The sequence below is a fragment of the Leucopleurus acutus genome (genome assembly GCF_964270905.1).
Source record: "Leucopleurus acutus genome assembly, chromosome: 4".
NCBI classification, from domain to species: Eukaryota; Metazoa; Chordata; class Mammalia; order Artiodactyla; family Delphinidae; genus Leucopleurus; species Leucopleurus acutus.
Genome location: NC_139146.1, coordinates 1,499,409 through 1,522,587, shown reverse-complemented (window position 1 = coordinate 1,522,587; position 23,179 = coordinate 1,499,409). Strand labels below are relative to the sequence as shown.

At 53.3% G+C, this 23,179-nt stretch overlaps 1 protein-coding gene across 1 annotated transcript in view; it reads left to right on the top strand.

Moving 5' to 3' along the window:
• ZFYVE28 (zinc finger FYVE-type containing 28) overlaps nucleotides 1-23,179 on the top strand; it is a gene marked incomplete at both ends in the record, with an annotated part of 111,971 nt that overhangs the window by 36,587 nt on the left and 52,205 nt on the right. The window contains 2 exons of the mRNA XM_082838349.1: nucleotides 13,748-13,888; nucleotides 22,329-22,466. Of these exons, the coding sequence (XP_082694475.1) occupies nucleotides 13,748-13,888; nucleotides 22,329-22,466 (279 nt within the window). The remainder of the gene's footprint in view (nucleotides 1-13,747; nucleotides 13,889-22,328; nucleotides 22,467-23,179) is intronic.

The following is a 23,179-nucleotide window of genomic DNA, read 5'->3' as shown; positions in this document are numbered from 1 at the left end:
CCCGCATCCCTCCGGACTCGGCCAGCAGCGTTCGGGTCCGGGACCGCCTCCGTCCTGCAGGTGTGTCCCCTGCATTGACGGAAGGCTTGTGGGAAGAGAGTGTCCAGAACACGGGGTGAGGCTTGTTCTCGGAAGCACAGGATGCGAGCGGGGAAACCCGCGGCCCCCTCGTGTGACCCAGGGCGCGTGAACCTGACTCCCTGTCTGCGGCCTGGGGCGTCCGGGCATGCTCTGGAGGACCCAGAATTGTGGGCATTTTCACCTCCGTGTGTCCGTAGGGCCTTGGGCGGAGCTGCTGCCCAGGGCAAGTTCACACAGTAAGTGGAAAGAAGCTGGAAAAAGACACGGTGGTCCCCTCTCCTGCCTGCTTGTGCTGTGGGGCACCTGGTCGTCAGGGTGGGGAGCAGGGAAGGTGCGTTCCTTTCTCGTGGCTCCTGTGACCACAGGTAGGTGGCTGAGAACAACAGGAATGTATTCTTTCACAGCTCAGGAGACCACGGTCTGAAAGCGAGGTGTTGGCAGGGCTGGTTTCTTCTGGAAGCTCTGAGAGAGAGTCTGGCCCTTGTCTCCTCCAGGTTCTGGGGGCTCCAGGCGTTCCTCGGCCTGTAGACGCGTCACTCGGATCTCTGCCTGTTTCTCCCGTGGCCTCTCCTCTGTGTGTATGTCCCCTTCCCTCGTAAGGACACTTGTCATAGGAGGTGGGGCCACCCGGGTAATCCAGGAGGGTCTCATGCCAAGACCCTTACCTTCCTTCCATTGGCAAAGACCCGTTTTCCAAAGAAGGTCACATTCACAGGTTCCACGTGGACTTTTGAGGGCCACCTATCCCACCTGCTACAGGTGAGTAGGGAACACCTCGGGGGTCCCAGCGCAGGTGATGGGGAGCCCCTTCGCCTTGTCCCAGGGAGTCTCTGTACAGCAAGTTGGGTCCTGATCCTGGCGATGCTGCCGCACTGCACAGTCCACACCTGCCCACGGCTTTGGTGAGGTCATATGGCGGTTGCAGAGCCGACCCTCACCGCTGCAGACAGAAGGCCCAGTGTAGACCGTGTGTCTGTCTACGGGGCTGTGGACGAGTAGATCTGGTCAGACCCGAGAGCGCCTCGGCAACTTCACGCGCGTGTGGAAAGATGGCGGGAGCAAAGGAGACTTACAGATAGACGAATGGCAGCACACGGAAGGATGCTCTACGGCCTCGGTCACCAGGGAAACGCAAGTCCAGATGACACAGCACTTCACGCCCACCGGGACGGCTAGAATCAGAAAGCCAGATGGCAACAAGTGGTGGGGAGGACATGGAGAAATTGGACCTTCAACACTGTTGTTACGTGATCAGTTTTATTGAGATGTAATTGACGTGCAGCGCTGCACGAGTTAACGTGTGCAGCATGAGGAACTGACTTACACACATCCCGAAATGGGCATCACAGTAAGTTTAGTGAACATCCATCTTCTCATATAGATACAACATTAAAGAAATAGACGACATTTTTTCCCTGTGATGAGAACTCCTAGGACTTTCTTAACTTTCACATATAACACACAGCAGTGTTAACTATATTTATCATGTTGTACATCACATCCCTAGTACTTCTTTATCTTACAACGGGAAGCTTGTACCTTTTGACCCCCTTCGTCCAGTTCCCCCTCCCCACACTGTCCCGCTTCTGTAACCACAAATCTGATCTTTTTTTCTATGGGTTTGTTTGTTTGTGAAGTATAATTGACCTACAACACTATGTTAGTTCCTGTTACACAACACAGTGATTTGATGTTTCAAAATGATCACCAGGATACGTCTAGTTATGATCTGTCAGCATACAAAGATATCACGTAGTTCTTGGCTGTATTCCCCACACTGTACATTTCATACCCATGGCTCATTTATTTTGCAGCTGAAAGTTTGTCCCTCTTAATCTCCCTCACCTATTTCTATCCTCCCCTCATCCCCCTTCCCTCTGGAAACCACCTGTTTGTTTTCTGTATCTATAACTCTGTTTCTGTTTTGTTATGTTAGTTCATTCTGTTTTTTTAGATCCCACATATAAGTGAAATCATACAGTATTTGTCTTTCTCTGTCTGACTTACTTCACAAAGCATTATACCCTCTAGGCCCATCCATGTTGTCTCAAAAGGCGACATTTCATTCTTTTTTCTGGCTGAGTAATATTCCATTGTGTATATGTACCACGTCTTCTTTATCATTCATCTGTGGATGGGCTCTTAGGTTGGTTCTATATCTTGGCTGTTGTAAATAATGGTGCAATGAACACGGAGGTGCAGATATCTTTTTAGATTAGTGTTTGCATATTCTTCAGATAAATACCTAGAGGTGGGATTACTGCATCATATGGTAGTTTTATTCTTAAGTTTTTGAGGAACCTCCATACTGTTCTCCACAGTGGCTGCACCAATTTACATTCCCACCAACAGGGCACAAAGGTTCCCTTTTCTCCACACCCTCGCCAACTCTTGTTATCTGTGTTCTTTTTGATGACGGCCATTCTGACAGGTGTGAGGTGATATCTCATTGAGGTTTTGATTTGCATTTCCCTGATGACTAGCGATGTTGAGCATCTTTTCATGTGCCTGTTGGCCATCTGCATGTCTTCTTTGGAAAAATGTCTATTCAGATCCTCTGCCCATTTTCTGAGTTGTTTGTTTTTTGATGTTGAGTGGTATGAGTCCTTTGTACACTTTGGATATTAACCCCTTATCAAATATATCGCTTGCAAATAACTTCCCTCATTCAGTAAGTAGCCTTTTCATTTTGTTAATAATTTCCTTCACTGTACAGACACATTTTAGTTTGAGGTAGTCCCATTTGTTTATATTTACTTTTCTTCCCCTTGCCTGAGGAGACGAATCCAAAAAACTATTACTATGACCAATGCCGAAGAGCATACTGCCTAGGTTTCCTTTTAGAAGTTTTATGGTTTCAGGTCTTACATTTAAGTCTTTAATCCATTTTGAATTTATTTCTGTAGATGGTATGAGAGAGTAGTCCAGTTTGACTCTTTTGCACGTTGCTATCCAGTTTTTCCCAACACCATTTATTGAAGAGGCTGTCTTTCCCCCACTGTATATTCTTGCCTCCCTTGTCGTAGATTTATTGCCCATATAAGTGTAGGTGCATTTCTGGGTTCTCTATTATGTTCCATTGAGCTGTGTGCCTGTTTTTGTGCCAATATCATACTTTTTTGATTACTGTAACTTTGCAGTATAGTTTGAAATCAGGGAGTGTGATACCTCCAGCTTTGTTCTTCTTCCTCAAGATTGTTTTGGTTCTTCAGGGTCTTTTGTGTTCACATACAAATTTTCGAATTATTTGTTCTAGTTCTGTGAAAAATACCATTGGTATTTTGATAGCGATTGCATTGAATCTGTAGATTGCCTTGGGTAGTATGGTCACTTTAACAGTATTATTTCTTTCAGTGTATGAACACGGTATATCTTTCCATCTGTTTGTGTCATCTTCAGTTTCTTTCATCAGCGTCTTATAGATTTCTAAGTACAGGTCTTTTACCTTCTTAGTTAAATTTATTCCAAGTTATTTTATTCTTTTTGATGTGATTGTAAATGGGATTGTTTTCTTAGTTTCTCTTTCTGATAGTTCCTTGTTAGTGTATAGAAATGCAATAGGCTTCTGTATATTAATTTTGTATATGGCAGCTTTGCTGTTATATGATTGTTAAGTGGTGCAGCCACTTTGGAACACAATCAGTTCCTCGAAAAGTTTAACGCAGTTACCACATGACCAGGAATTCCACTTCTAGGTTTATGCCCAAGAGAAAAAGCATATCCACACAAAAACCTGTTCATGGCAGCATTATTCATAATAACCAGGGTAGAAACAAATGCCCACCACCTGATGAACGGATCAACAAAATGCAGTCCATCCACATGGTGGAATATTATTCAGCTATAAAAAGGAGTAAAGTACTGACACATGCTACTGCATGGATTAACCTTGAAAACACGCTATGTGAAAGAAGCCAGACATGAAAGGTCACATCTTGTACGATTCCGTTTACTTGAAATACCCAAATTAGGCAAACCCGTAGAGACGGTAGATGAGGAGCTGGGGGAGGGACGACTGGAAATGGGTGTGAGGCTTCTTTTGGGGGCAATGGAAAGGCTCTAAAGTTAGATCCCGGTGACGGTGCAGACTCTGTGAATATACTAAACCCTCTGCACTGCATACTTTAACCGGGAGGGTCTTACGGGATGTAAGTCACATCTCAATAAAACTGTTTCTAGAAGCCAGGATTACACTCTTTGGAGACAGGGTGGCTGGGCTCATCCCAACCCGTTGGAGCCGCCTGTGCACAGGTCAGCACCACCCAGGTGGCCCCGGGTGAGCTGCTGTCAGAGGGTCTGGGCCCGAGGTGGCAGCAACCACACTGGGTTTCTAAGTCCTTGGGTCCCTCAGGGGTCTGGAACTATGCATCACCCCCTCCTGCTCACCAGGGGCCTCCCTCATGGTGGCTTCCGGTGACGTCCGATCTCTTAGGTCCTCCCAGCGGGACATCCCTCGGGATTCCATGTTCCTCCCCAACCAGCGTGTCCCTAGGACCCAGGAGTGGCCTCTGCCAGTCCACTTCATCCCAGCCCGGTGGGGTGATGTGCCCAGGAGTGGGGGGACCCTCATGGGCCCCAGGCTGGGTCGGCAAAGCAGAGATCAGGGTGACCACCTGCAGTGATCAACGTGGCCCGGAACCCGGGACCCCTGGTTGGGTCTTTTGATTGCTTCTCTGATTAAACAAATAAGTTCAGTTCACATGCGTTCTGATTAAGTCACTCAAATCCTTTCTGAAGGAGAGGAATAATTCACAATAAGCAATTTAAATTTCCACTTCCCACGAGCGGACTTCCATCCGTCCTCGAAGCTGAGAGGATTGCGACCTCCCCTGGGCTGTTTCCTGGGCTGCTGTCCGCCAGGCCGGGCCAAGCCCAGGACTTGTCCCCGCAACGGGGCATGGCCAGTGGCACCCCAAAGGCCCAGGGCCCCTGGGACAGTGTCCTGTGGCTGTTAGCAGAATGTGAACAGAATTGATTGGCATCCTAACAGGTTTACTATGTAATAGTCTTAAAAATAACATGCTTTTTAAAGAATCTTAAGCCTATTGAAATTCAAAGACAAGATCTCCTGCAGTGTGAAAGCCCAACTGTCAGATACCATTTGTTCCATTTGGTGCTGCGGTGACACTCCCCCTCGAGGTCTGTTGCCACCCTGGGCTCTTTTCCTCTGCAGTTACGGAAGAGCTTCTTTCTGACCCACGGCAGCTGCTGCGTTGAGTTTCTTGCAATCAGTGCTCTTGGCATGTCGTCACACAGCACTTGATTGAGAGTTTTATCTGAGAAGCCACTTTCCTTCTGAAAACCCTTCACTAGCTGCTCAGTTACCTCCAGGCATCGTGTCTGCAAATACTGCGGCCAAGGCAAGTGTGGTCACCTGGGATGTTGCAGGACCCCGAGCCCAGGTGCTCCCCTGGAAGGGGGGTGTCCAGCCCGATAGGGGATACCTCATCCTCACGGGGCCAGTCCAGCCTCCTCCCAGGGCTGGGGGCTTGATATTCCAGAGAACTTCCTCCCATGGTGGGGGTCCATCTCCAGATGAGACTACAGCAGAATTATAAAGGGGCCCCTCGCTGTGCCCCACGGGCAGGGACCCTCTGCAGTCAGAGGGTTTTCTCCTGAGCCATTGCTGGGCTGCTCTCCAGAGTGGCCGGCAGTGAGGAAGCTGCCCCCTCGGAGCTGGCTGTGGATTTCACTACAACTGAGACCAAGTCAGCTGGGAGGAGCACCGCTCGGTGAGACAGCAGGTGCAGGGAACTGACTTACTGGATGTCTAAACTGGTCCCAGAATCTAAAGCTTTGAGGGTACTAATTTAGCAGACCATCTGGGAAGCTGCAGAAGCCTGGGCTTGCCTCAGGGCAATCCACGGTCAGCTCTGCGTAACAAGGTTCTTATAAAACATCATTTTGGACAACACTGGTTATAGAGATAAAAGTATTTGAAACAAAAATTTGCTGAGGTTTAAAACTGTCTCAGGGCTTCCCTGGTGGCGCAGTGGTTGAGAATCCGCCTGCCAATGCAGGGGACACGGGTTCCAGCCCTGGTCCGGGAAGATCCCACATGCCGCGGAGCAACTAAGCCCGTGCGCCACAACTACTGAGCCTGCGCTCTAGAGCCGACGCACAACTACTGAGCCCACGAGCCACAACTACTGAAGCCCGCCCACCTAGAGCCCGTGCTCCGCAACAAGAGAAGCCACTGCAATGAGAAGCCTGCGCACCGCAACGAGGAGTATCCCCTGCTCGCTGCAACTAGAGAAAGCCCGCGGGCAGCAACGAACACCCAACACAACCAAACAAAAATAAAATTAATTAATTAAAATAAAATAAAACTCTGTCTCAGAATTCAGGTGAATCTCAGGTGTGGATAAGATTTCAGGACTAAAAAAAAAAAAAAAAAAAGATTTCAGGACTATTTTTTGCTGGGGTAACTGGACCCTAGGTGTAATTACATTTTGCATCTCCCCCGTCCCTCCAGATTTCTCTGGGATGTGGTGCCTTGTTTTTGGGTGTCCACTTTCAGCCCCAGGCTGTGTTGGGGGAGTGGCCTCGGGCACTGTCTGAGCTCACTGTGAGGTTGGGTTACGTCCACTCACCCGGGCTTCCTGAGTACCACTCGACTGGTGTGGTGTTTCAGTCCTTGCCTTGCTGTGCTAAGGAGGAGGTGCCCCTCCCACCAGAGAGGGACTTGCCCTCTCACAGGCACCCCTCCTGTGGAGTAGGGGGGAGCATTCCATTCTGTGTCTGGACCATGTGTGTCCACTTTTCCTCCCAGAATTCATTCCACAGCTGGCTCAGTGGAGGTTTTCTGGAGTGGAGGTGCCTCTCCAAGCCCCCTAACCCAGACTCCAGCCCAGGCCCCAAGCTGGAGGGCTTGGGGAGGGCCTCCCCTGGCCCACTGGGAACCAAGCCCATAGCCAGCGCTGCGCCATTTTTGAGCCTGAGTCTGGAGAAGTGCTTCCCACCAGCCAGGCCTGGCGCTGGCCACGTGTCCTCAGGTCGGGGCCAGGGGTCGGGGCTCTGAAGGGTCAGCGACTAGGGCTGGGCCTGCTCTGGGTGCTGGACTGTGGGCCAGGGCTGGCAGGCCGAGGGGCCAGGTCCACTTCTGCAGGCGGGCGGTTGAGCGGCCCAGACCCCCAAGTCCGCGCCGGCGCGCGCGCGCGCGCGCGCACACACACACACACACACACACACACAGACACACACACCCCGCAGGTGCACACACGGGCAGTGGGTGGTTCAGCGCCTCCTGGCGGGCCCTGGAGAGACGCCGGCGTCCTTACCCTCGTGCTCGCCTGCGTTTCTGGGGCTGCTGGTCCTCGGCCTAACACTGCGACCTCCCCACCTTCAGGGGCAGCGGCCCCGAGGCCCAGCCTCGCTGCGCCCTCCTGGCCGTCGCGACTTGGTCCTGCGCTGTGAGATGTGGGGGGCCCCGCGTTTGGGGCCCCAGTGTCTTCCTCCTTCCCCTCCGCACGCTCGCTCTTCCGGGCTCACCTGGACACCTGCGCCCCAGGGCCCCTCCGCGTGCCCTGCCCTCTTCCCCTTTCCGGTTCTCCGCACCCCGGCCCTTGCGCCCTTGCCCACCTCCCCGCCCTTCTCTGGGCGCCCCCTTCTGCCTGACTCGAAGGACCCAGGGGCCCGTGGGCAGCGGGCACGCGCGGTGGCTGCGCCTGTCCCCGACCTGGGACTCCGGGTGGAGGGGTTGCTCTCACCCTCGCTGTGGGTCACGCCTCCTCCTGGGGTTGAGGCCCCCGTGGGGCTCTGCCAGCAGGACGTCGGGGCGTGTTCAGCCGAGTTCCGGGACAGGGCGCTGGGGGTGGCAGCGATGCTCGCAGGAATGACGTGGTTCCTTAGCGTCTCATTTCTCACTTATCACGGTCAGTTGACTCCACCGCCGCGATGACTGCACCAGGTGCAGACCCCCCGGGCGCCGTGCGAGGTACCCCGTGTGCTTTAAGCCCACTTTGCAGGTGATAAACTGAGGCTGGGGTAAGGTCACGGCCGGTAAGGTACTGAGCAGGACTTGAACCTGGAGCCCACCCTGGACCCGTGTCCAGCACGCATCCTCTACATTCGGTGCCCACCTGGTTCCTCTTGCCACCTGAGCCTCAGACTCTGCTCCCATGCTCTGGAGGGCCCTTGATTCCTCTAACCGAAATGGCTTGTTTTGTTATTATTACCATAGGGGTAAAATAGTTATTGATGCAACTCGAACGTAAAGCCATCAGCCTTTCCTGGGCAAGCACTTGGCAGTGTTTTGCGGCAAAGGGCTGCGCCCTTGAGGCAGCAGGGTTCACAGCGGCCTGGCTGGCCTCCGCACAGCTAAGGACAGGCCACCTGTGGTGCCAGGTCGGGCTGTAGGCGCGTGTGGGGCCAGCTGACTGTCCGCTGGCACCTGCCCAGGGTGGGTGGGTCCTGGGGTTCGGCAGTGATCCAGTCTGCAGCCCAGGACAGGGCCAGCCTCCCGGGGGGAGGGATGCTCCCTGGGCATACAGACTTGACATGTGGTGTCTGTGCAGGCTGACCCCCTGTGGGCCCGCGAGCCTGGACCCTGAGCCACAGAGTCTGAGGCCTGCTGGGACCTGCTGGCTCACCCTCCGGGCCACATGGTGCCAGCCGGGATGATGGCTCTGTGCTCTCTTGTCCCCATCACCCAGCAGGAGCCAGTAGGGAAACTGAGTCACGGGAAAAGGCCTTCCTCTGTCGGGGGGCCAAGTGACAGGTGAGACTGCTTACTGGGTGTGGGATACTGGGTGGATTTGTGGATCTCGCTCTCTGAGCCTGAGTTTTTCCTTCTGTAAATTGTTGGATTAGGGGAGTTAGATGACACACATTCAGCGCTGGGTGGTTATCTTTGTGATTAAACTGCACGCAAACCCTGCCCACCCATTCCTACAACCACCAGGGATGGGCCCCCCTCTAGTCTTGGTAGGAAGCCGCTGGCTGCCCCAGGGGCTCCCTGATGGGGGGGTGCTCAGGGGCAGCCTGAGCGAACCACGGGCATGGTGATGTGCCTCTGGTCGGTCCCGTACCTAGGCCTGAAGGCCACAGGGAGGGCAGGTACCCGAGTCCTGAGAGAGAGCAGGGGCCGGAGGGGCACCCACTGGGAGCCCTGGTGGAGAAGCCTGGAGGGGGGAGGGGGCAGTTGAGTGGGGGTGGGGCGGGAGTCACCAGCCACCCGCCATCCACGGGCCAGATGGCAGGGCTGCCACCATGTGACCACAGGAGTGTGTGCCTATCTGGGGCGCCAGATCCGCTGATGGTGGCTGGTGGTGCCGCCAGGTCAGCGCGGTGTACCGACGCACTTCTGTGGACAAGGCCGACCTTGGGGATATGGGTCATGGCCAGCCGGGCCCTGCAGAACTCAGAGGGGACAGAAGCGTGGTGGAGAGTCGCAGGAGGATCTGGGTGAGTGTTTGGAGGAAGTGAGGGCTCCCAGCCCTGGTGACCAGTGGTCAGTGGGTTTCCTTGGCAGTCCAGTGTGGCCTGGTCAGCTTCTCCCGCGCCCAGGGCCTGAGGATCAGCGGGTGGTCGGACGCACAGCATGGGGAGCAGCCAGGTTCAGAGTGTGTGACCTGAGGCTTTTCGCTGGTTTCTCTGCGATGCTCTTGGATTTGGGTGTGGAGTGGGGAGTCTGAGGCTTTACTGGAAAACTGGTCCAAGCGAGGCCCAGGGCCTGGGCTGGGCTCTTAGGCACCCAGCCCTCACGCCTGCGCTCCCTGCGCTCTGTCCAGCTGAAAGGCCCACCTGGGGGTCCAGCGAGATCCGCAGGGCTCTCTTTTGCTGAGTGTCAGGGTGGTGGGGGTCCCGTGGGGTATTACGTCTCGGGAACCAGCGTTCGGAGCCCAGGTCGTGTCCTGGGACAGCTGCTGGGGGGCTGCTGGCGGGGCAGGGGGCTGGGACTCTGCACAACCGGGGCTGCACTCCATTGCTGAGCTTGCGAGGCGGGTGTGAGGGGGCTGGTCCTTTCTGACCTGGCCGTGCTGCCTGTCCTGCCATCTGTCCCGCCCACCTGTCCCACCATCTGCCTTCTCTTCTTGTTCCCTTCCTGGAGCTTGGCTGTGACTGCGCTGCTGCCCTGCAGTGACAAGGCATCCTTCTAAGGTTCTTCCACTGCAGTGTTTACTTCCTATTTGGGAAGCAAGAGGCGCGAGAGGGATCCTGCCCTGGTCACTCTCACCTCCTCCTCTCTCCCACATGGGCTCCTGAGTATCCTTAGAGTGAGACCTGGGCTGGCTGCCAGCCCTGCCGTGTCCACTGATGTGACCTTGGCCATTAGTCTTCTTCATCTGGGTCAACACTGGGCCACCTCACAGAGGGGTCTGGCTGGTACCCCCTGAGGCACAAGCAGTGCTCCGCACCGGGCTAGGGACACTCGCGGTTCATGCCACATTCTGCCGCAGCCCAGCTGGCCAGCCTCACAAAGGCTGGGTCCCTCCAGCATTGTCACACGCCTGGCTCAGACGGGCTCCTGAGGGCGGGGCCTGAGCTCACACCCACCTGCATCCTGTATCCCACATCTGCATTCACATCTGCATCCCGCATCCCCATCCTGCATCGCAGGACAGGTGTTTGAATGAATGGATAATTTCATCAGCTTAACAGAATTAGTTCTGAGTTAGTCAGCCTTTGCACTTTGGACTGATTCAGTACTGCTGTGTTTTGGGGTGTTTGAGGCTTCTTTGGGGCTGCTTGTTCACTACTCTTCTAACCTCCTAAGCTAAATGCTACCTTCATTAATTTTATTTTTGTCTTGTAACACTGGAATCTGTCATTGCTATGAATTTATTGTGAGAAAATATTGACGTCGTTTGCCAAAAAAGACATTCCTACTGGGCTCTATTTTATTCTCTTATAGTTTTTATTTCAAAATTGGGTGAGTACTTCTTCGTATTTATATCAATTGATTTTCTTTGCTGTGGACATTTTACTTAGGGACATTTAAAAGTCTAATTTAGGGGCTTCCCTGGTGGTCCAGTGGTTAAGACTCTGCGCTCCCAGTGCAGGGGGCCCGGGTTTGATCCCTGGTCAGGGAACTAGATCCCACATGCCGCAACTAAGAGCCCACACATCGCCACGAAGATCCTGCATGCCGCAGCTAAGACCTGGTGCTGCCAAATAAATAAATAAATAAAAGTCTAATTTATAATTTGATTTTAAATGTTGTTGAACGAGGCTTCCTGATTCAAACCAAAGAGAGAGAGTTCCTGTTCCGAATCTTTACCTTCCTCCAGTCGGCAGGCCTTCGAGTTGGCCTGAGGGTGACCCTGCCCTGCTGGACCGATTTAGTCCTGAGTGATGAGCCGGCTGGAGACTGCTGTGTTTGCTTCATTCTCTGCATACTTAGAAATGGAAATGTAGCACCAAAATTTTCTTTTGGATTCTGTTAATCAGCACAGATTGAGTTTTGTAAGTTGTGTTCATTCATTTCCTGGACTTCTGCCCGGAGGTTCTGTCTCCCTAGCGTCTGGGGTGTCCGGGTGAGTATGGCGGCCGCACTCGGTTAAGATTCTCCTGCTGCTCCTTGGCATCCCCGGGAGACACAGGGAACTTTGGATTCTTCTTTGGAAATGCCAGTCCTGAGGGGGCTGGAAAGCTGTCTCAGAATATCACTTAAAATTTAAAAATCAAAAAAAAAAAATCAAAAAAAATTTAAAAATCACACAGATCTTTTGTGTCTCAACAAAATAAAGATAATTGTTAGGTTAAAAAAAATTTTTTTTATTCTCTAGCTTCTGCTGTGTGTGTGTGTGTGTGTGCTCAGCTCTCTTTTTGCTAATGGTCGACACATTCGTAGGTGTGCTCTTAAGGTCTTTGATTTACTGAAAACAAAGCAAGGTGAGCCCAAAGGGTTTGTCTCTGTGCATCGATTCCAAGGTGGCAGATTCCACCACGCCCACCCCGTGCCCTTCGCAGGGAGAGCGGGAGGCTGTTCGTGGTCACGGAGACGTTTAGCCCACGCAAGGCTTGTGGGGGTTGGCTGGGGTCCTCCAGGACTGGGTGCTGTTGTTTTCTTCCCTGGCCTCTCCCCGGGCAGGCAGGCCCTTTCCAGTTCTCCACAAGCCCCACTGCTCCCTTTTGTCTTCTCCCCCATGTAGGTGTCTGCCAGGCCCTGAAGACACGAGATTGAACCCTGATTGGGGGGTCAGAGGGCAAGGGTGTCGCTCCTTCCTCCCAGCTTCTGAAACTAAGAGGAGGCTCCAGGGTGGGAAGTGGGTCCAGATGGGCCTTAATGGAGGGATGTGGGTCGGGGTGGGGGGAGCTTGACTCAGGGTGGCAGGGACAGTGGGTGAGAGCACCATTCAGAGAGTCAGCCGGCTCCCCACCTCCCAGACCCTCTCCTTCCGTCTTTCCTTCCGGTCAGCACAACAGGAAAGGGGCAAAAATGTACTGCCAGCCCCTGACCCCAACCTGATTCCTGTCTCATCACAGAAGGGTCACTGGTGGCCCTCCTGGGCGTGAGTCAGCTGAGCCCGTGGCGGGGGCCAGGGTCTGGACCTGCCCCATTCCTGGCCATGTCCCCAGCCCTGCATCCTTGGCAGTGGGTGTGCAGGTGCCTTTGCTGGGTGTGTGCAAGGATCGGTGAATCCCCGCCACTCTCCTGTGGAAAAGTCCCAGGGAGGTCTCCCATTGGCCCTGCCTGGGTCACATGTCCGCCTCCTGGGCCAATCACTGAAGCCCCCCTCCCCCCTGCCTGAGGTCGGCTCAGCCTACCTGAGGGGCTTACTCACCACCCCAGGGGTTTGGGCCAGCATCCCGAGTGACCCAGAGTCAGGCACTGATGAATGACCAAGTCCCCTGAGCGGAGGAAAGAACCACCCTGGGACGGGCCACGTAGGGGGAGGGGGCGGAATACGGGCTCCATCGAGCAGAGAGCTGAGAGAAATTACAAAAATAAGTTACCTTATGTTCAACAAAATGTAGGGTGTAAAGACAGCCATGTGCTGATTCTTAGGTAGAAGAAGGAGGGAACCGAGGGTTGATTGGCTGTCTTTCCTTCTCTTCTGTCTTTCTCTGTCCCATCTTGAAGGGCACCTTTTATAAAAACATGTTTGAGGGCTTTGCAACCCTTCCCGTGTGCTTGTCCTAATCCTGGAGACTCAGATCCAAGGGGACAGCCCTTGGCACCTCGGCTGGAGGGAGCACAGCGCCGAGGCCTGGGGTGGGCGTGAGCGTGTGGACAGGACAGCACGTGGCCGGCGGGGCTGGAGCTGGGGACAGACCTGGGCGGTCACGTGGCCGGCAGGACGGGCGGAGGCGCACGGAGCTGGGCCTTCGCTCCAAGGGTGGGGTTACGCCTGAAGACCCAGAATCAGAAGAACGCCCCGTGCCTTTCGTGGGAGGTGAGCCTCTGAGAGAAGCGTTTCCCGCCACAAAGCCCCGCACCTCCTGGGTCGTGGAAACTGGGCTGAGCGCTGGGAGGAGGCTGGGGAGCGGGCCGCGCCCTTCCTTCAGCGGCCGCCTTCATCACTTCAGTTTAGTTTAGGACTAAAACTCCTTTCTGAGCGCTGATTCCACCGTCCCGCGCCCCGGCCCTCCCCAGCCCTCGTCTGGGGTGCTTCTCCCCGCCTTCGGGGCCTCAGGGGAGCCGGCGGGGCGACGGGCCCCGCCCACGGTGGTGACAAGGCCACGCCCCCCCGGGCGGCGCTCACCCCCTCTCTCCCCGCAGCGGTCGGACCCGCAGCTGCTGGCGCAGTTCTACCACGCGGACGAGGAGCTGAGCCAGGTGGCGGCCGAGCTGGACAGTCTGGACGGGCGGAAGGACCCCCAGCGCTGCACGCTGCTCGTCAGCCAGTTCCGCTCCTGCCAGGTGAGCGGCGGGACGGAGGGGAAGGAGGGCGCAGGCCGGGGGAGCCGTCTCAGGGAGGGAAACCGGACCGGAGTGGGGCCGGGGGGACATCCCGGGGACAAGAGCAGGTTGGAAGGGGCGGGTTCGCGGGACACCCTCGGAGAGGAACGTGGGAGGACGAGGAGCCGGCACGGGGAAGGGGACGACGGCCCGCGGGGCCGCCGCAGAGCTGGCAGGGTGGCGACCTCCTGCTGTAGGGTTCAGCTGGTCCTGGACACCATGCTGGGAATTCCTCTCGGTTCCCTGAACCCGGGAGGCTTCACCAGCACAAGAGCACGTGGATGAAGCAAGTTTTGTCAAGTGACCGTCTGGGTCGTTCACCAAGTTCCAGAACCTGCTCGGTGTATTCAGCCCACCAGTCTGAGTCTCCACCGGGGAGGTGAGGGCTGTGCGTCCTAGATCACAGGGGTGGGTCTGGGGAAGCAAATGTCCCATCGTGTGTTTCAAGCATCAAGGGTTCTTACAGAATCCTTGAGGGGGCGGGAAGAGTACACCCCATCCCATTCCCATCTCTCAGGAGGGTCCAGGGACCAAGGGGACAGGAGGGTCTCCCGACTGGCTGGTTTGTCGATGCCCTGCTTCCCCACCGGAGGATGTCCTTCCTGTGCCCTCAGCTCGCCCACCGCTGGCAGCGAGGAGGCGTCTCTCTGCCCCCTCCCCCCCCACAGGGTGGGGCTCCCTGCAGGGGGCTGTGTTTACTCCCAAGGCCGCTTATGCCTGCTCACTGGCTATTGTAACTGCGTGTTACACAGAGTGGCCGCGTGGGGTGCAACTCGGCTTGTGCCTTGAGAGCCTCGGCAGGGAAAATCAGAGGGGGGACGGCCCTGGGAGTGGATGCGCGTGAGGCCGCTCTAAAAAGGTCGAGAAACGAAGCATAAAAATCAGCCAAAGTAGTTCACGCTCACATAGCGACACAAGCATCTTTCACTTCTCACTGCTCTCTGAAGACCCCTGTGTCGGGGTCCCCAAAGCCACGCTGGGCTTCCAGCAGGAGGACACGCAGGGCTCACGTATACTCAGGGCTCTGATCCATCGCAGTGAAGGGCTGTGAAGCAGAACCACCGAAGGGAGAGGGCCTGGGGGCGAGGTCCAGAGGAAACAGGCGCTAGCTTCCAGAACCCCGTCCCGTGGAGTCACGCGGGCCGCGTTCCACCCCCAGCGACACGCTGTCCCCAGGGAAGCTCGTCAGAGACGCAGAACCGGGGCTCTCGTTGCGGGCCCACAGGCTCCGCAGGCCCCTCTGCCGGGCACACACCGAACTCCAGCCCCGGGGAGGGGGGAAGGGTGTCAGCACAGACACAGCAGGGGAGGCCCAGGGAGCCCCCCATCCCGACACCCCAGCTCCCGGATGCCAGCCCCGCACGCAGGCCTCGCAGAGGGCAGCAGCCAGGCCTGCCGGGAGGACTCCTCTCCCCACAAACGCGTGGCTGAAAGTTATGGCTGAGGCATCCTGGGTGCTGGCTCTGTACTCAGCTGCCCGCCCCAGGAAAACGGACTTAGAAGAGGCGCCAAAGTGAGCCTCCCTGTGTGTACCGAGACTTTATAAAGGCTTGTCACTGTCACATTTGTTTCACTGGCCAGTTACTGGGGCTCCTTGTCTTGTCAGGGGCTCGCACTACAGTGAATTTCTACAAAGCTCAGCTATGTAGGTTGGAAAGTCACTTTTATTTCTAACATCTCTCTTGAAACAGGTACTTTTTTTTTTTTTTTTTTTTTTTGGCTGTGCCGATCGGCTTGTGGGATCTCAGTTCCCCAACCAGGGATTGAAACAGGGTCATGGCAGTGAAAGCCCGGAATCCTAACCACTAGACCACCAGGGAACTCCCCGAAACAGGCATTTTTGCCATTTCTAATTTTCATTGACCTTCATGATGCTGCCAGTTCATTTGTTCATTCATTCCTTCATTCCTTCATTCAACAGCGCTCACTTGCAGAGGTGCCCCTGGGCAGAGGGTGGATGATGCCATAGGAGGTGACATCCTGTGTGACATAGGATGATGTCACAGGCAGGCGCAGGGGAGGTGGGCATTTGGCAGGCCGTTGCGGTCAGGGAGGGGCTTCGACAAAGGCCGAGAGCATGGGGTGACGTGTGTGGCCCCAGCACGAGAACCGATAACACGCAGGGCTGACGGGCGCGGCTGGCTGCAGCCCACTCTGCCGGGCCACTTGCTGGCCTTGATTTTAGAGCACGGTTGCCCTGGGGAGGTCACCCAACTCCAGATTTAGCTGGTCCCCCATCCCCTGAAGTTCCCAGCACCTGTGAGTCAGTTCTAGAGGATGTGGACGCCCCTGCCAAGTACCCAGAGGTCACGAACTTCTCGGCCCTGGGTAGTGGCTCAGCCCCCTGTCGGGGGCACCTCAGGCCTCCCAGGTCCCATCAGACCAGGTGGACCCTCAGCTGAGCAGGGGGCATCTGTGCAGAGCACGCCTGGCAACGCCAGCCTGGCCCGGCTCTGCTTCCCGGGGGCCCCTGCGGGTCCTCACGTTGGTCTCGGTGCCGCTCAGGTCATACCTTCTGTCTGGGGTCAGCCGGACAGGCTGGTTGGGTGTGGTGTTTTGAACCTTCTGACCCGAGATGGAGTCTTCTAGCTAAGTCTCCAGCCTGACCAGGCACGCAGCAGAGGCCCAGTGAACCGCAGCTTCTCCCATGTGGCACTGTGGAGGGTGAGGCAGGTGCATTGCGGTTCAGCCTCCGCTGGGCTGACTCTCATCCCAGTTAGAAGGCATCTAAGTAATGCGCCTTTGCGTAAACTGAACTTTCTTCAGGAAAACTGTGGGCTAGGGCACACATGAGTATGCAGGTGGTTTCTGATGACGTTTGCACGGGTTTTCGTTTTCCTTCTTCAGAAAATCATAAAGGATTTAAGAAATCATGCTGATGGCGCAGTAGGATGAAATGAATTCTGGATTGTTGTTATGCACTGAAGTGTGTCCCCCGCCCCGCCCCCAATTCATGTGTTGAAGCCCTAACTCATAGCGCCGCAGGTGTGACTGCATTTGGAGGTGGAGCCCTTAAAGAGCTGATTAAGGTGGAATGAGGTCACCGGGGTGGGCCCTGATCCAATCTGAGTGATGTCCTTACAAGAAGAGGCAGTTAGGACACAGACAGGCACAGAGGGACGACCACAAGAGGACACTAAATCCCTTATCAGACGATGACTTGCGAACGTCTTCTCCCAGTCTGTGGAGTAGCTTGTCATTCTCCTAGCAGTTTTGCGAAGAGCCTAAGTTTCAAATTTTGATGCAGCCCAATTTACCTATTTTTTCCTTATATAGATCATCCTTTTGGTGTCATATCTAAGAAATCTTGGTCTAACCCAAGGTCATCAAATTTTCTCATTTTCTTTCAGAAAGAAAGAAAGGTTATTTATTTATTTATTTATTTGGCTGCATTGGGTCTGTTGCTGCGCGCGGGCTTTCTCTAGTTGCGGCGAGCAGTGGCTACTCTTCCTCGTGGTGCACGGGCTTCTCACTGTGGTGGCTTCTCTTGTCGCGGAGCATGGGCTCTAGGCACACGGGCTTCAGTAGTTGTGAGGTTTTATATTTAGGTCTCTCATCCATGTTGACCTAACTTGAGTATATGGTGTGAGCTTTCAACCAACATTCATATTTTTTTTTTGCAAATGAATTTTCAATTGTTCCAGCATCATTTGTTGAAAGACCATCCTTTCTCACTGAAAAGACTGTCCTTTTTGTCCTAAATTGTTCTTGCACCTTTGTTGAAAATCATTTGTCCATATCTGTGTGGGTCTATTTCTGGGTCCTCTAGTCTGTTCCGCTGATCTGTCTTAAGGCCAGTATCACACTGTCATAATTATGGTAGGTTTAAAGTAAGTTGTAAAATCAGAGGGCGTCAGATCTCCAATTTTGTTCTTCTGTTTCAAAGTTGTTGTGGCTGTTCTAGGTTCTTTGCATTTCCATATAAAACTTAAAAACAGCTTGTAGATGTCTACAAAAAAGTCTGAGTTTTTGATTGGGGTCACATTTAATCTATAGATCAATTTTGGGAAAAGCATTGCGTTTTTCACCATTCAGTGTGACGTTAGCTAGCGTAGGGTTTTCATAGATGCTCTTTTTCAAGCTGAGGAAGTTGCCATCTATTCATAGCTTGCTGAGAGTTCTATCAGGAATGGATGGATGTTGGATTTTTTTCAAATGCTCTGTGTCTGTTGAGGTTATCGTGTGTTTTCCTTTCCTCTTAGTTTGTTGATATGGTAAATTACATTTAGATTTTATTAACTATTTTTATTACTGTCCACCCCATCACCCACAGCAACAGCAGCAGTAACAGCAGTTGATCCGGGAGGGACAGATGGGATCAGCCCCTGTAAGGTTCCTACTGTATGTGTGAGGTGGTATCGAACTCTTTGAAAGTAGTCGTATGTCTTTATGTCATACGTGTTTGTCTTACATGTGTTTAGACTCACACTATATTGTCAGTGTTTTTGTTTAAACAGTCAAATGTTTTGCAAAGAAAATTAAACAATAATAAAGGCTCTTGCATTTTTCCCGTGCGGTCGCCCTTTCTGGTCTCTCTGTTCCTTCGTGAAGATCTCAATTTCCATCTGGTGTCTTTTCCCTGTTGCATGAAAGACTTTCTTTAGCATTTTTTGTAGTGCGAGTCTGCTGGTCATGAATTCTTATCTTGCCATCAATTTGGAAAGCTATTTTTGCTGGGTTTAGAATCCTAAGTTATCATTTTCCCCTCAATACTTGAAAGATGTTCTTCCACTCTTCTCACTTGCATTGTTTCCAGTGAGAACGCTAATGTCATCTTACCTTTGTTCCTTGTATGTACAATTTTTTCTCTTGCTACTTGTGAGATTTTCTCTTTTTATTAGTTTTCATCAATTTGATTATGCTGTGACTTTGTATCGCTTTCTTTGTGTTTCCTGTGCTTAGGGTTCATTGAACTTCTTGGATCTGTGAGTTTATAGTTGTCATTAAATTTGGGGAAAAAATTAGTCACTATTCCTTCACATATTTTTTTGTTTCAGTTCTCCTCCTCTTGGGTCTTGAATTATACATATTTTGACATATTGAGGTTGTCCTAGAACTCACTGATGGTCTCTTCTATTATTATTATTGGTATTTTCTCTCTGATAAATTTGGGAAGTTTCAATTGCTGTGTCTCCAAGTTTATTGTTCTTTTTTTCTGACCTGTCTAATCTGAGGTTAATCCCATCCAGTGTGTTTTTGTTTTCACCTCAGATACTGTAAGTTTTGTCTCTGGATCAGTTTGAGACCTTTTGTTTCTTCATTGATTCTACGTAACTTTCTGAACACACACAAGTCAGTTATGACAGCTGCCTTCATCCCCTGTTCTATCACCTCTGTCAGGTCTGGTTGGTTTCGATGGGTTGCTTTTTCTTTTCATCATGTGTCAGATTTTCTTAATTCTTTGCAAGCCTGGTGATTTTTTAAATAATTTTTAAAAAATTATTTATTTATTTTTGGCTGCGTTGGGTCTTTGTTGCTACACACGGGCTTTCTCTAGTTGCAGTGAGCAGGGGCTACTCTGCGTTGCGGTGCGCAGGCTTCTCGTCGTGGTGGCTTCTCTTTGTTGCGGAGCACGGGCTCTAGGAGCGCGGGCTTCAGTAGTTGCAGTGCACAGGCTTCAGTCGTTGTGGCTTGCGGGCTCTAGAGCGCAGGCTCAGTAGTTGTGGTGCATGGGCTTAGTTGCTGTGTGGCATATGGGATCTTCCCGGACCAGGGCTCGAACCCGTGTCCCCTGCATTGGCAGGCAGATTCTTAACCACGTGCCACCAGGGAAGCCCAAGCCTGGTAATTTTTGTTTTGTTTTGTTTTGTTTTGTTTTGTTTTGTGGTACACGGGCCTCTCACTGTTGTGGCCTCTCCCGTTGTGGAGCACAGGCTCTGGACGTGCAGGCTCAGCGGCCATGGCTCACGGGCCCAGCCGCTCTGCGGCATGTGGGATCTTCCCAGACCGGGACATGAACCTGTGTCCCCTGCATCGGCAGGCGGACTCTCAACCACTGCGCCACCAGGGAAGCCCAAGCCTGGTAATTTTTTAATTGGATGCCCGACCTTGGGAATTTTACCTTGCTGAGAGCTGAATATTTTTTTTCCATAAACTTTTTTGAGCTTTGTTCTGTGATACCGTTTGGTTACTTAGAAATGGTTTGATCCTTTTGCATCCTGTTTCTTTAAGGTGTTAGGCAGGATCAGAGCTGTGTTTAGTCTGGGGCTAAGAATAGTCCACTACTGAGGCGAGACACTTTCGGTATCTACCCAACGCCCTGTGAACCGTGAACTTCTCTACTCTTCGGCCCTGTGCCCAGCTGAATGAATACTCAGGGGCCTCCCCAGAGGCTGTCTCCCTGGGCAGCTCACTTATGTCTGCCACTCTGTCCTCTGGATTCTGGCTGCCTTGGTCTCCCCGGGCTCTCAGCTCTGTCTCTTCAACTAGGGAGTTTGCTGGGTCCCACGTGGGTACCTTCTGTCTGTGCCACGACCTGAAAATTTCCTCCAGGCAGTGAGCTGGGCAGTCATAGCTCCCACCTCATTTGTTTCTCTTCTCTCTGGGATCACTTATTGCCTGACGTCCAGTGTCTGGACAACCGCTGTCTCATTTGCTTCCATTATTGTTGTTTGAAGAGGTAAATTTCATGCATGTTGCCCCACCTTGGGTGGAATCAGACGCCCCAGTAAACGTGGTTGAGGGACACTGTGTGTTCAGCACTGCTCTATCACTGGGGACCCATCAGTGCAGGGAAAAAGCCCTCACCCTCAGGCAGCTGCCATCCTTGGGCTGGGCAGGGTGGGATCACTGCCACTAAAAGGCCACACAGCTTTGGGTAAGCCCTGCCACCTTGCTGGGCTAAGATTCCTGGCTCTCAATACCAGCTGACGTTTTCTGAGACCTTGCTGTTATTTTTGCCACTGTTTGTTCATTACTTTGTTGAATCGTGAGAAAGAGACCTGCCCACCCAGAAAACCTTTTAAACAGAGCTGACAGTAGGACCACTTGATGTTGGTTGGATTTATTTTTATGTTTTGTGCGATTTCCTTATGGTGCAGAATTTCCTTCAGAGTTTAGTGCATCAGTTGTTTGCATTAGAAAGTCATGCTTCCCGCTCACATCTACTGCCTAAGAAAAATGAAACTCAAGCCTCAGAGGGTGGAGAGGAGGACTGTTGAGATACGAAACTGCTGAGGGTGAGGGTGTGCTGTCTTTTTTTGGAAAGCAGCTTGGTGGAATGTAATTAGGGCCTGTAAATGCACTTCACACTCTGACTTTGTAATGGTGCTTCTAGGGATGAGTGGATTCTGAGGGACTAACCCAGAATTCAGCGTCAGGCACCGCCGTGGTGATTGCCTTACTCACGGTAAATTAGAAATGACGTAAATGTCCAGCAGAAGAGGAAGCAGGGAGTTAAAAGGATGGTCCGTGTGCTGGAATCTTACGTGGCTCCCTGTCACAAGCTGGATTTGTGGAAAGTGATGATAACACGTCCCAACAGTAAATGACAGCAGCAGAGTACAAAATAACGTCCACAGATGATCCCAACCGTGCTGCTGATGGGAAGCAGCCCACGGGGACGAGAACCGGAAGGAGGCGTGCCACCTGCAGTCACTGTCCCCATCTGCAGTCACTGTCCTAAGGACATTCCTTGCCCCTCCACTTTCCCATGTTTCCAGTTTCTCTGGGATGAATGGGTATTAATCTTACCTTTAACAAATTAAAGAAACAAACTAAACTTTCAACATTCTTACAGTTCTACTGAATGGATAGTAGACGTTTAACGAACAGGACAGTTTTGAGAAAAGAATGGGATGTAATTTAAGATGCAGTAAAACAGGTTTGAGAAGACCAGTCTTACACGTGGTCTCCTAGTGGTGTCTGTCCCGACAGCAGGTCTTGCCTGTGTCGCGATCATGCCCAGGGTGACACAGGCTTATATGTTAATCAAAGCAGCACAGCAAGTGGGCGGTGAAAATCCACTTTTTGTGTGTCTGTCCACCTAGCAATTCCATTCCTCCAGCTCTCTCCTAAGAAATTTGTGTACAGGAGTTCAGAGAGATGCTCGGGGCGGTCATCGTGGCTGAGGCTGCAGGGAGCCCAGGTGCGCGGGTCCGCAGGGAAAGGTACAGCGTCACAAAGGGCGATGCACCATGAACTTGGTGACTGACGTGGGACGCGCCCTCAGCCCTCGTGGCGGGTGCTCTAGACACCTGGACGTGGGGAAGGGTGTGCTCTTCACTCTGGATACTTCTGGAAAGTTTGAGCTCCTTGTAGCAGTTGCAGAGCAGGCCCACGTGTGCTACCACATCACCTCGTCACCCTAACCTGCACTGGGCTTGCTTCTCCGACTTTCCAAGCAGTCCTGTCAGCCGCCAGCTGGAGCTGCGTCTTAGCGCACTTCCTGTTTCTGTTTCAGGACAACGTGTTAAACATCATTAACCAGATCATGGATGTGTGCATCCCCCAGGACCGCGCCCCACGGGATTTCTGTGTCAAGTTCCCCGAGGAGATCCGGCACGACAACCTGGCCGGCCAGCTCTGGTTTGGCGCCGAGGTAGTGGGTGGCCGCCGGGGTCTGGGGTCACGGTGCTGGGTATTGTCCAGCTGTTTCTCTGCGATGCTCACCTGTGTGCATCTGCAGGTGCAGGGCCCGGCTTCTCCTCCTCCAAGGGTTACAGATGGTGCTGAGCCTGTAGGGTGGCGGGGAGGCGAGAACATGCTCCCTGGAAACTATACACAAGCAAATATAGACACGAGGCCTCACATGTGATTTCTATGAGGTTCTCAGGCCCCCAGGCACGTAGGGCCTAAAAGCGGTTCTTATTACAATAATGCTGGTATTCGGAACAGCACTGCCTGTCCTGCACCCACAGGACTGTTTCTTCTTGCGGGGCGGGGCAGCTGCGCCCTGGCCCACACTCCAGCCGCCACTCACAGAGCCCCTCCGATCTTGGTCTTCACCTCCCGAGGAGGAGCCTGAGGCACGGGAGGGAGGTGTCTGCCCGGGGAGGCAGGACCAGCCTCACCCCAGCCAGTGGTGACCCGTGGGACACCCAGACGACCCCTTGGCCTTGCTCTCGGGACCCTAGGGGCGTGCGCTGCCCCGTCCTCCCCGCCTCAGCTCTGCAGAACTCCTGGAATGCCCCCCACCCCCACGCTGCCGGGCCCTCGTGCCCACCGGCTCCCCTCTTTCAGCCCATTCCACCCGGCTCCTCTGAGCCACACCTGGTTGGGCGTCCCTGCTGGGGCCCTGGGTAGGCAGTCTCT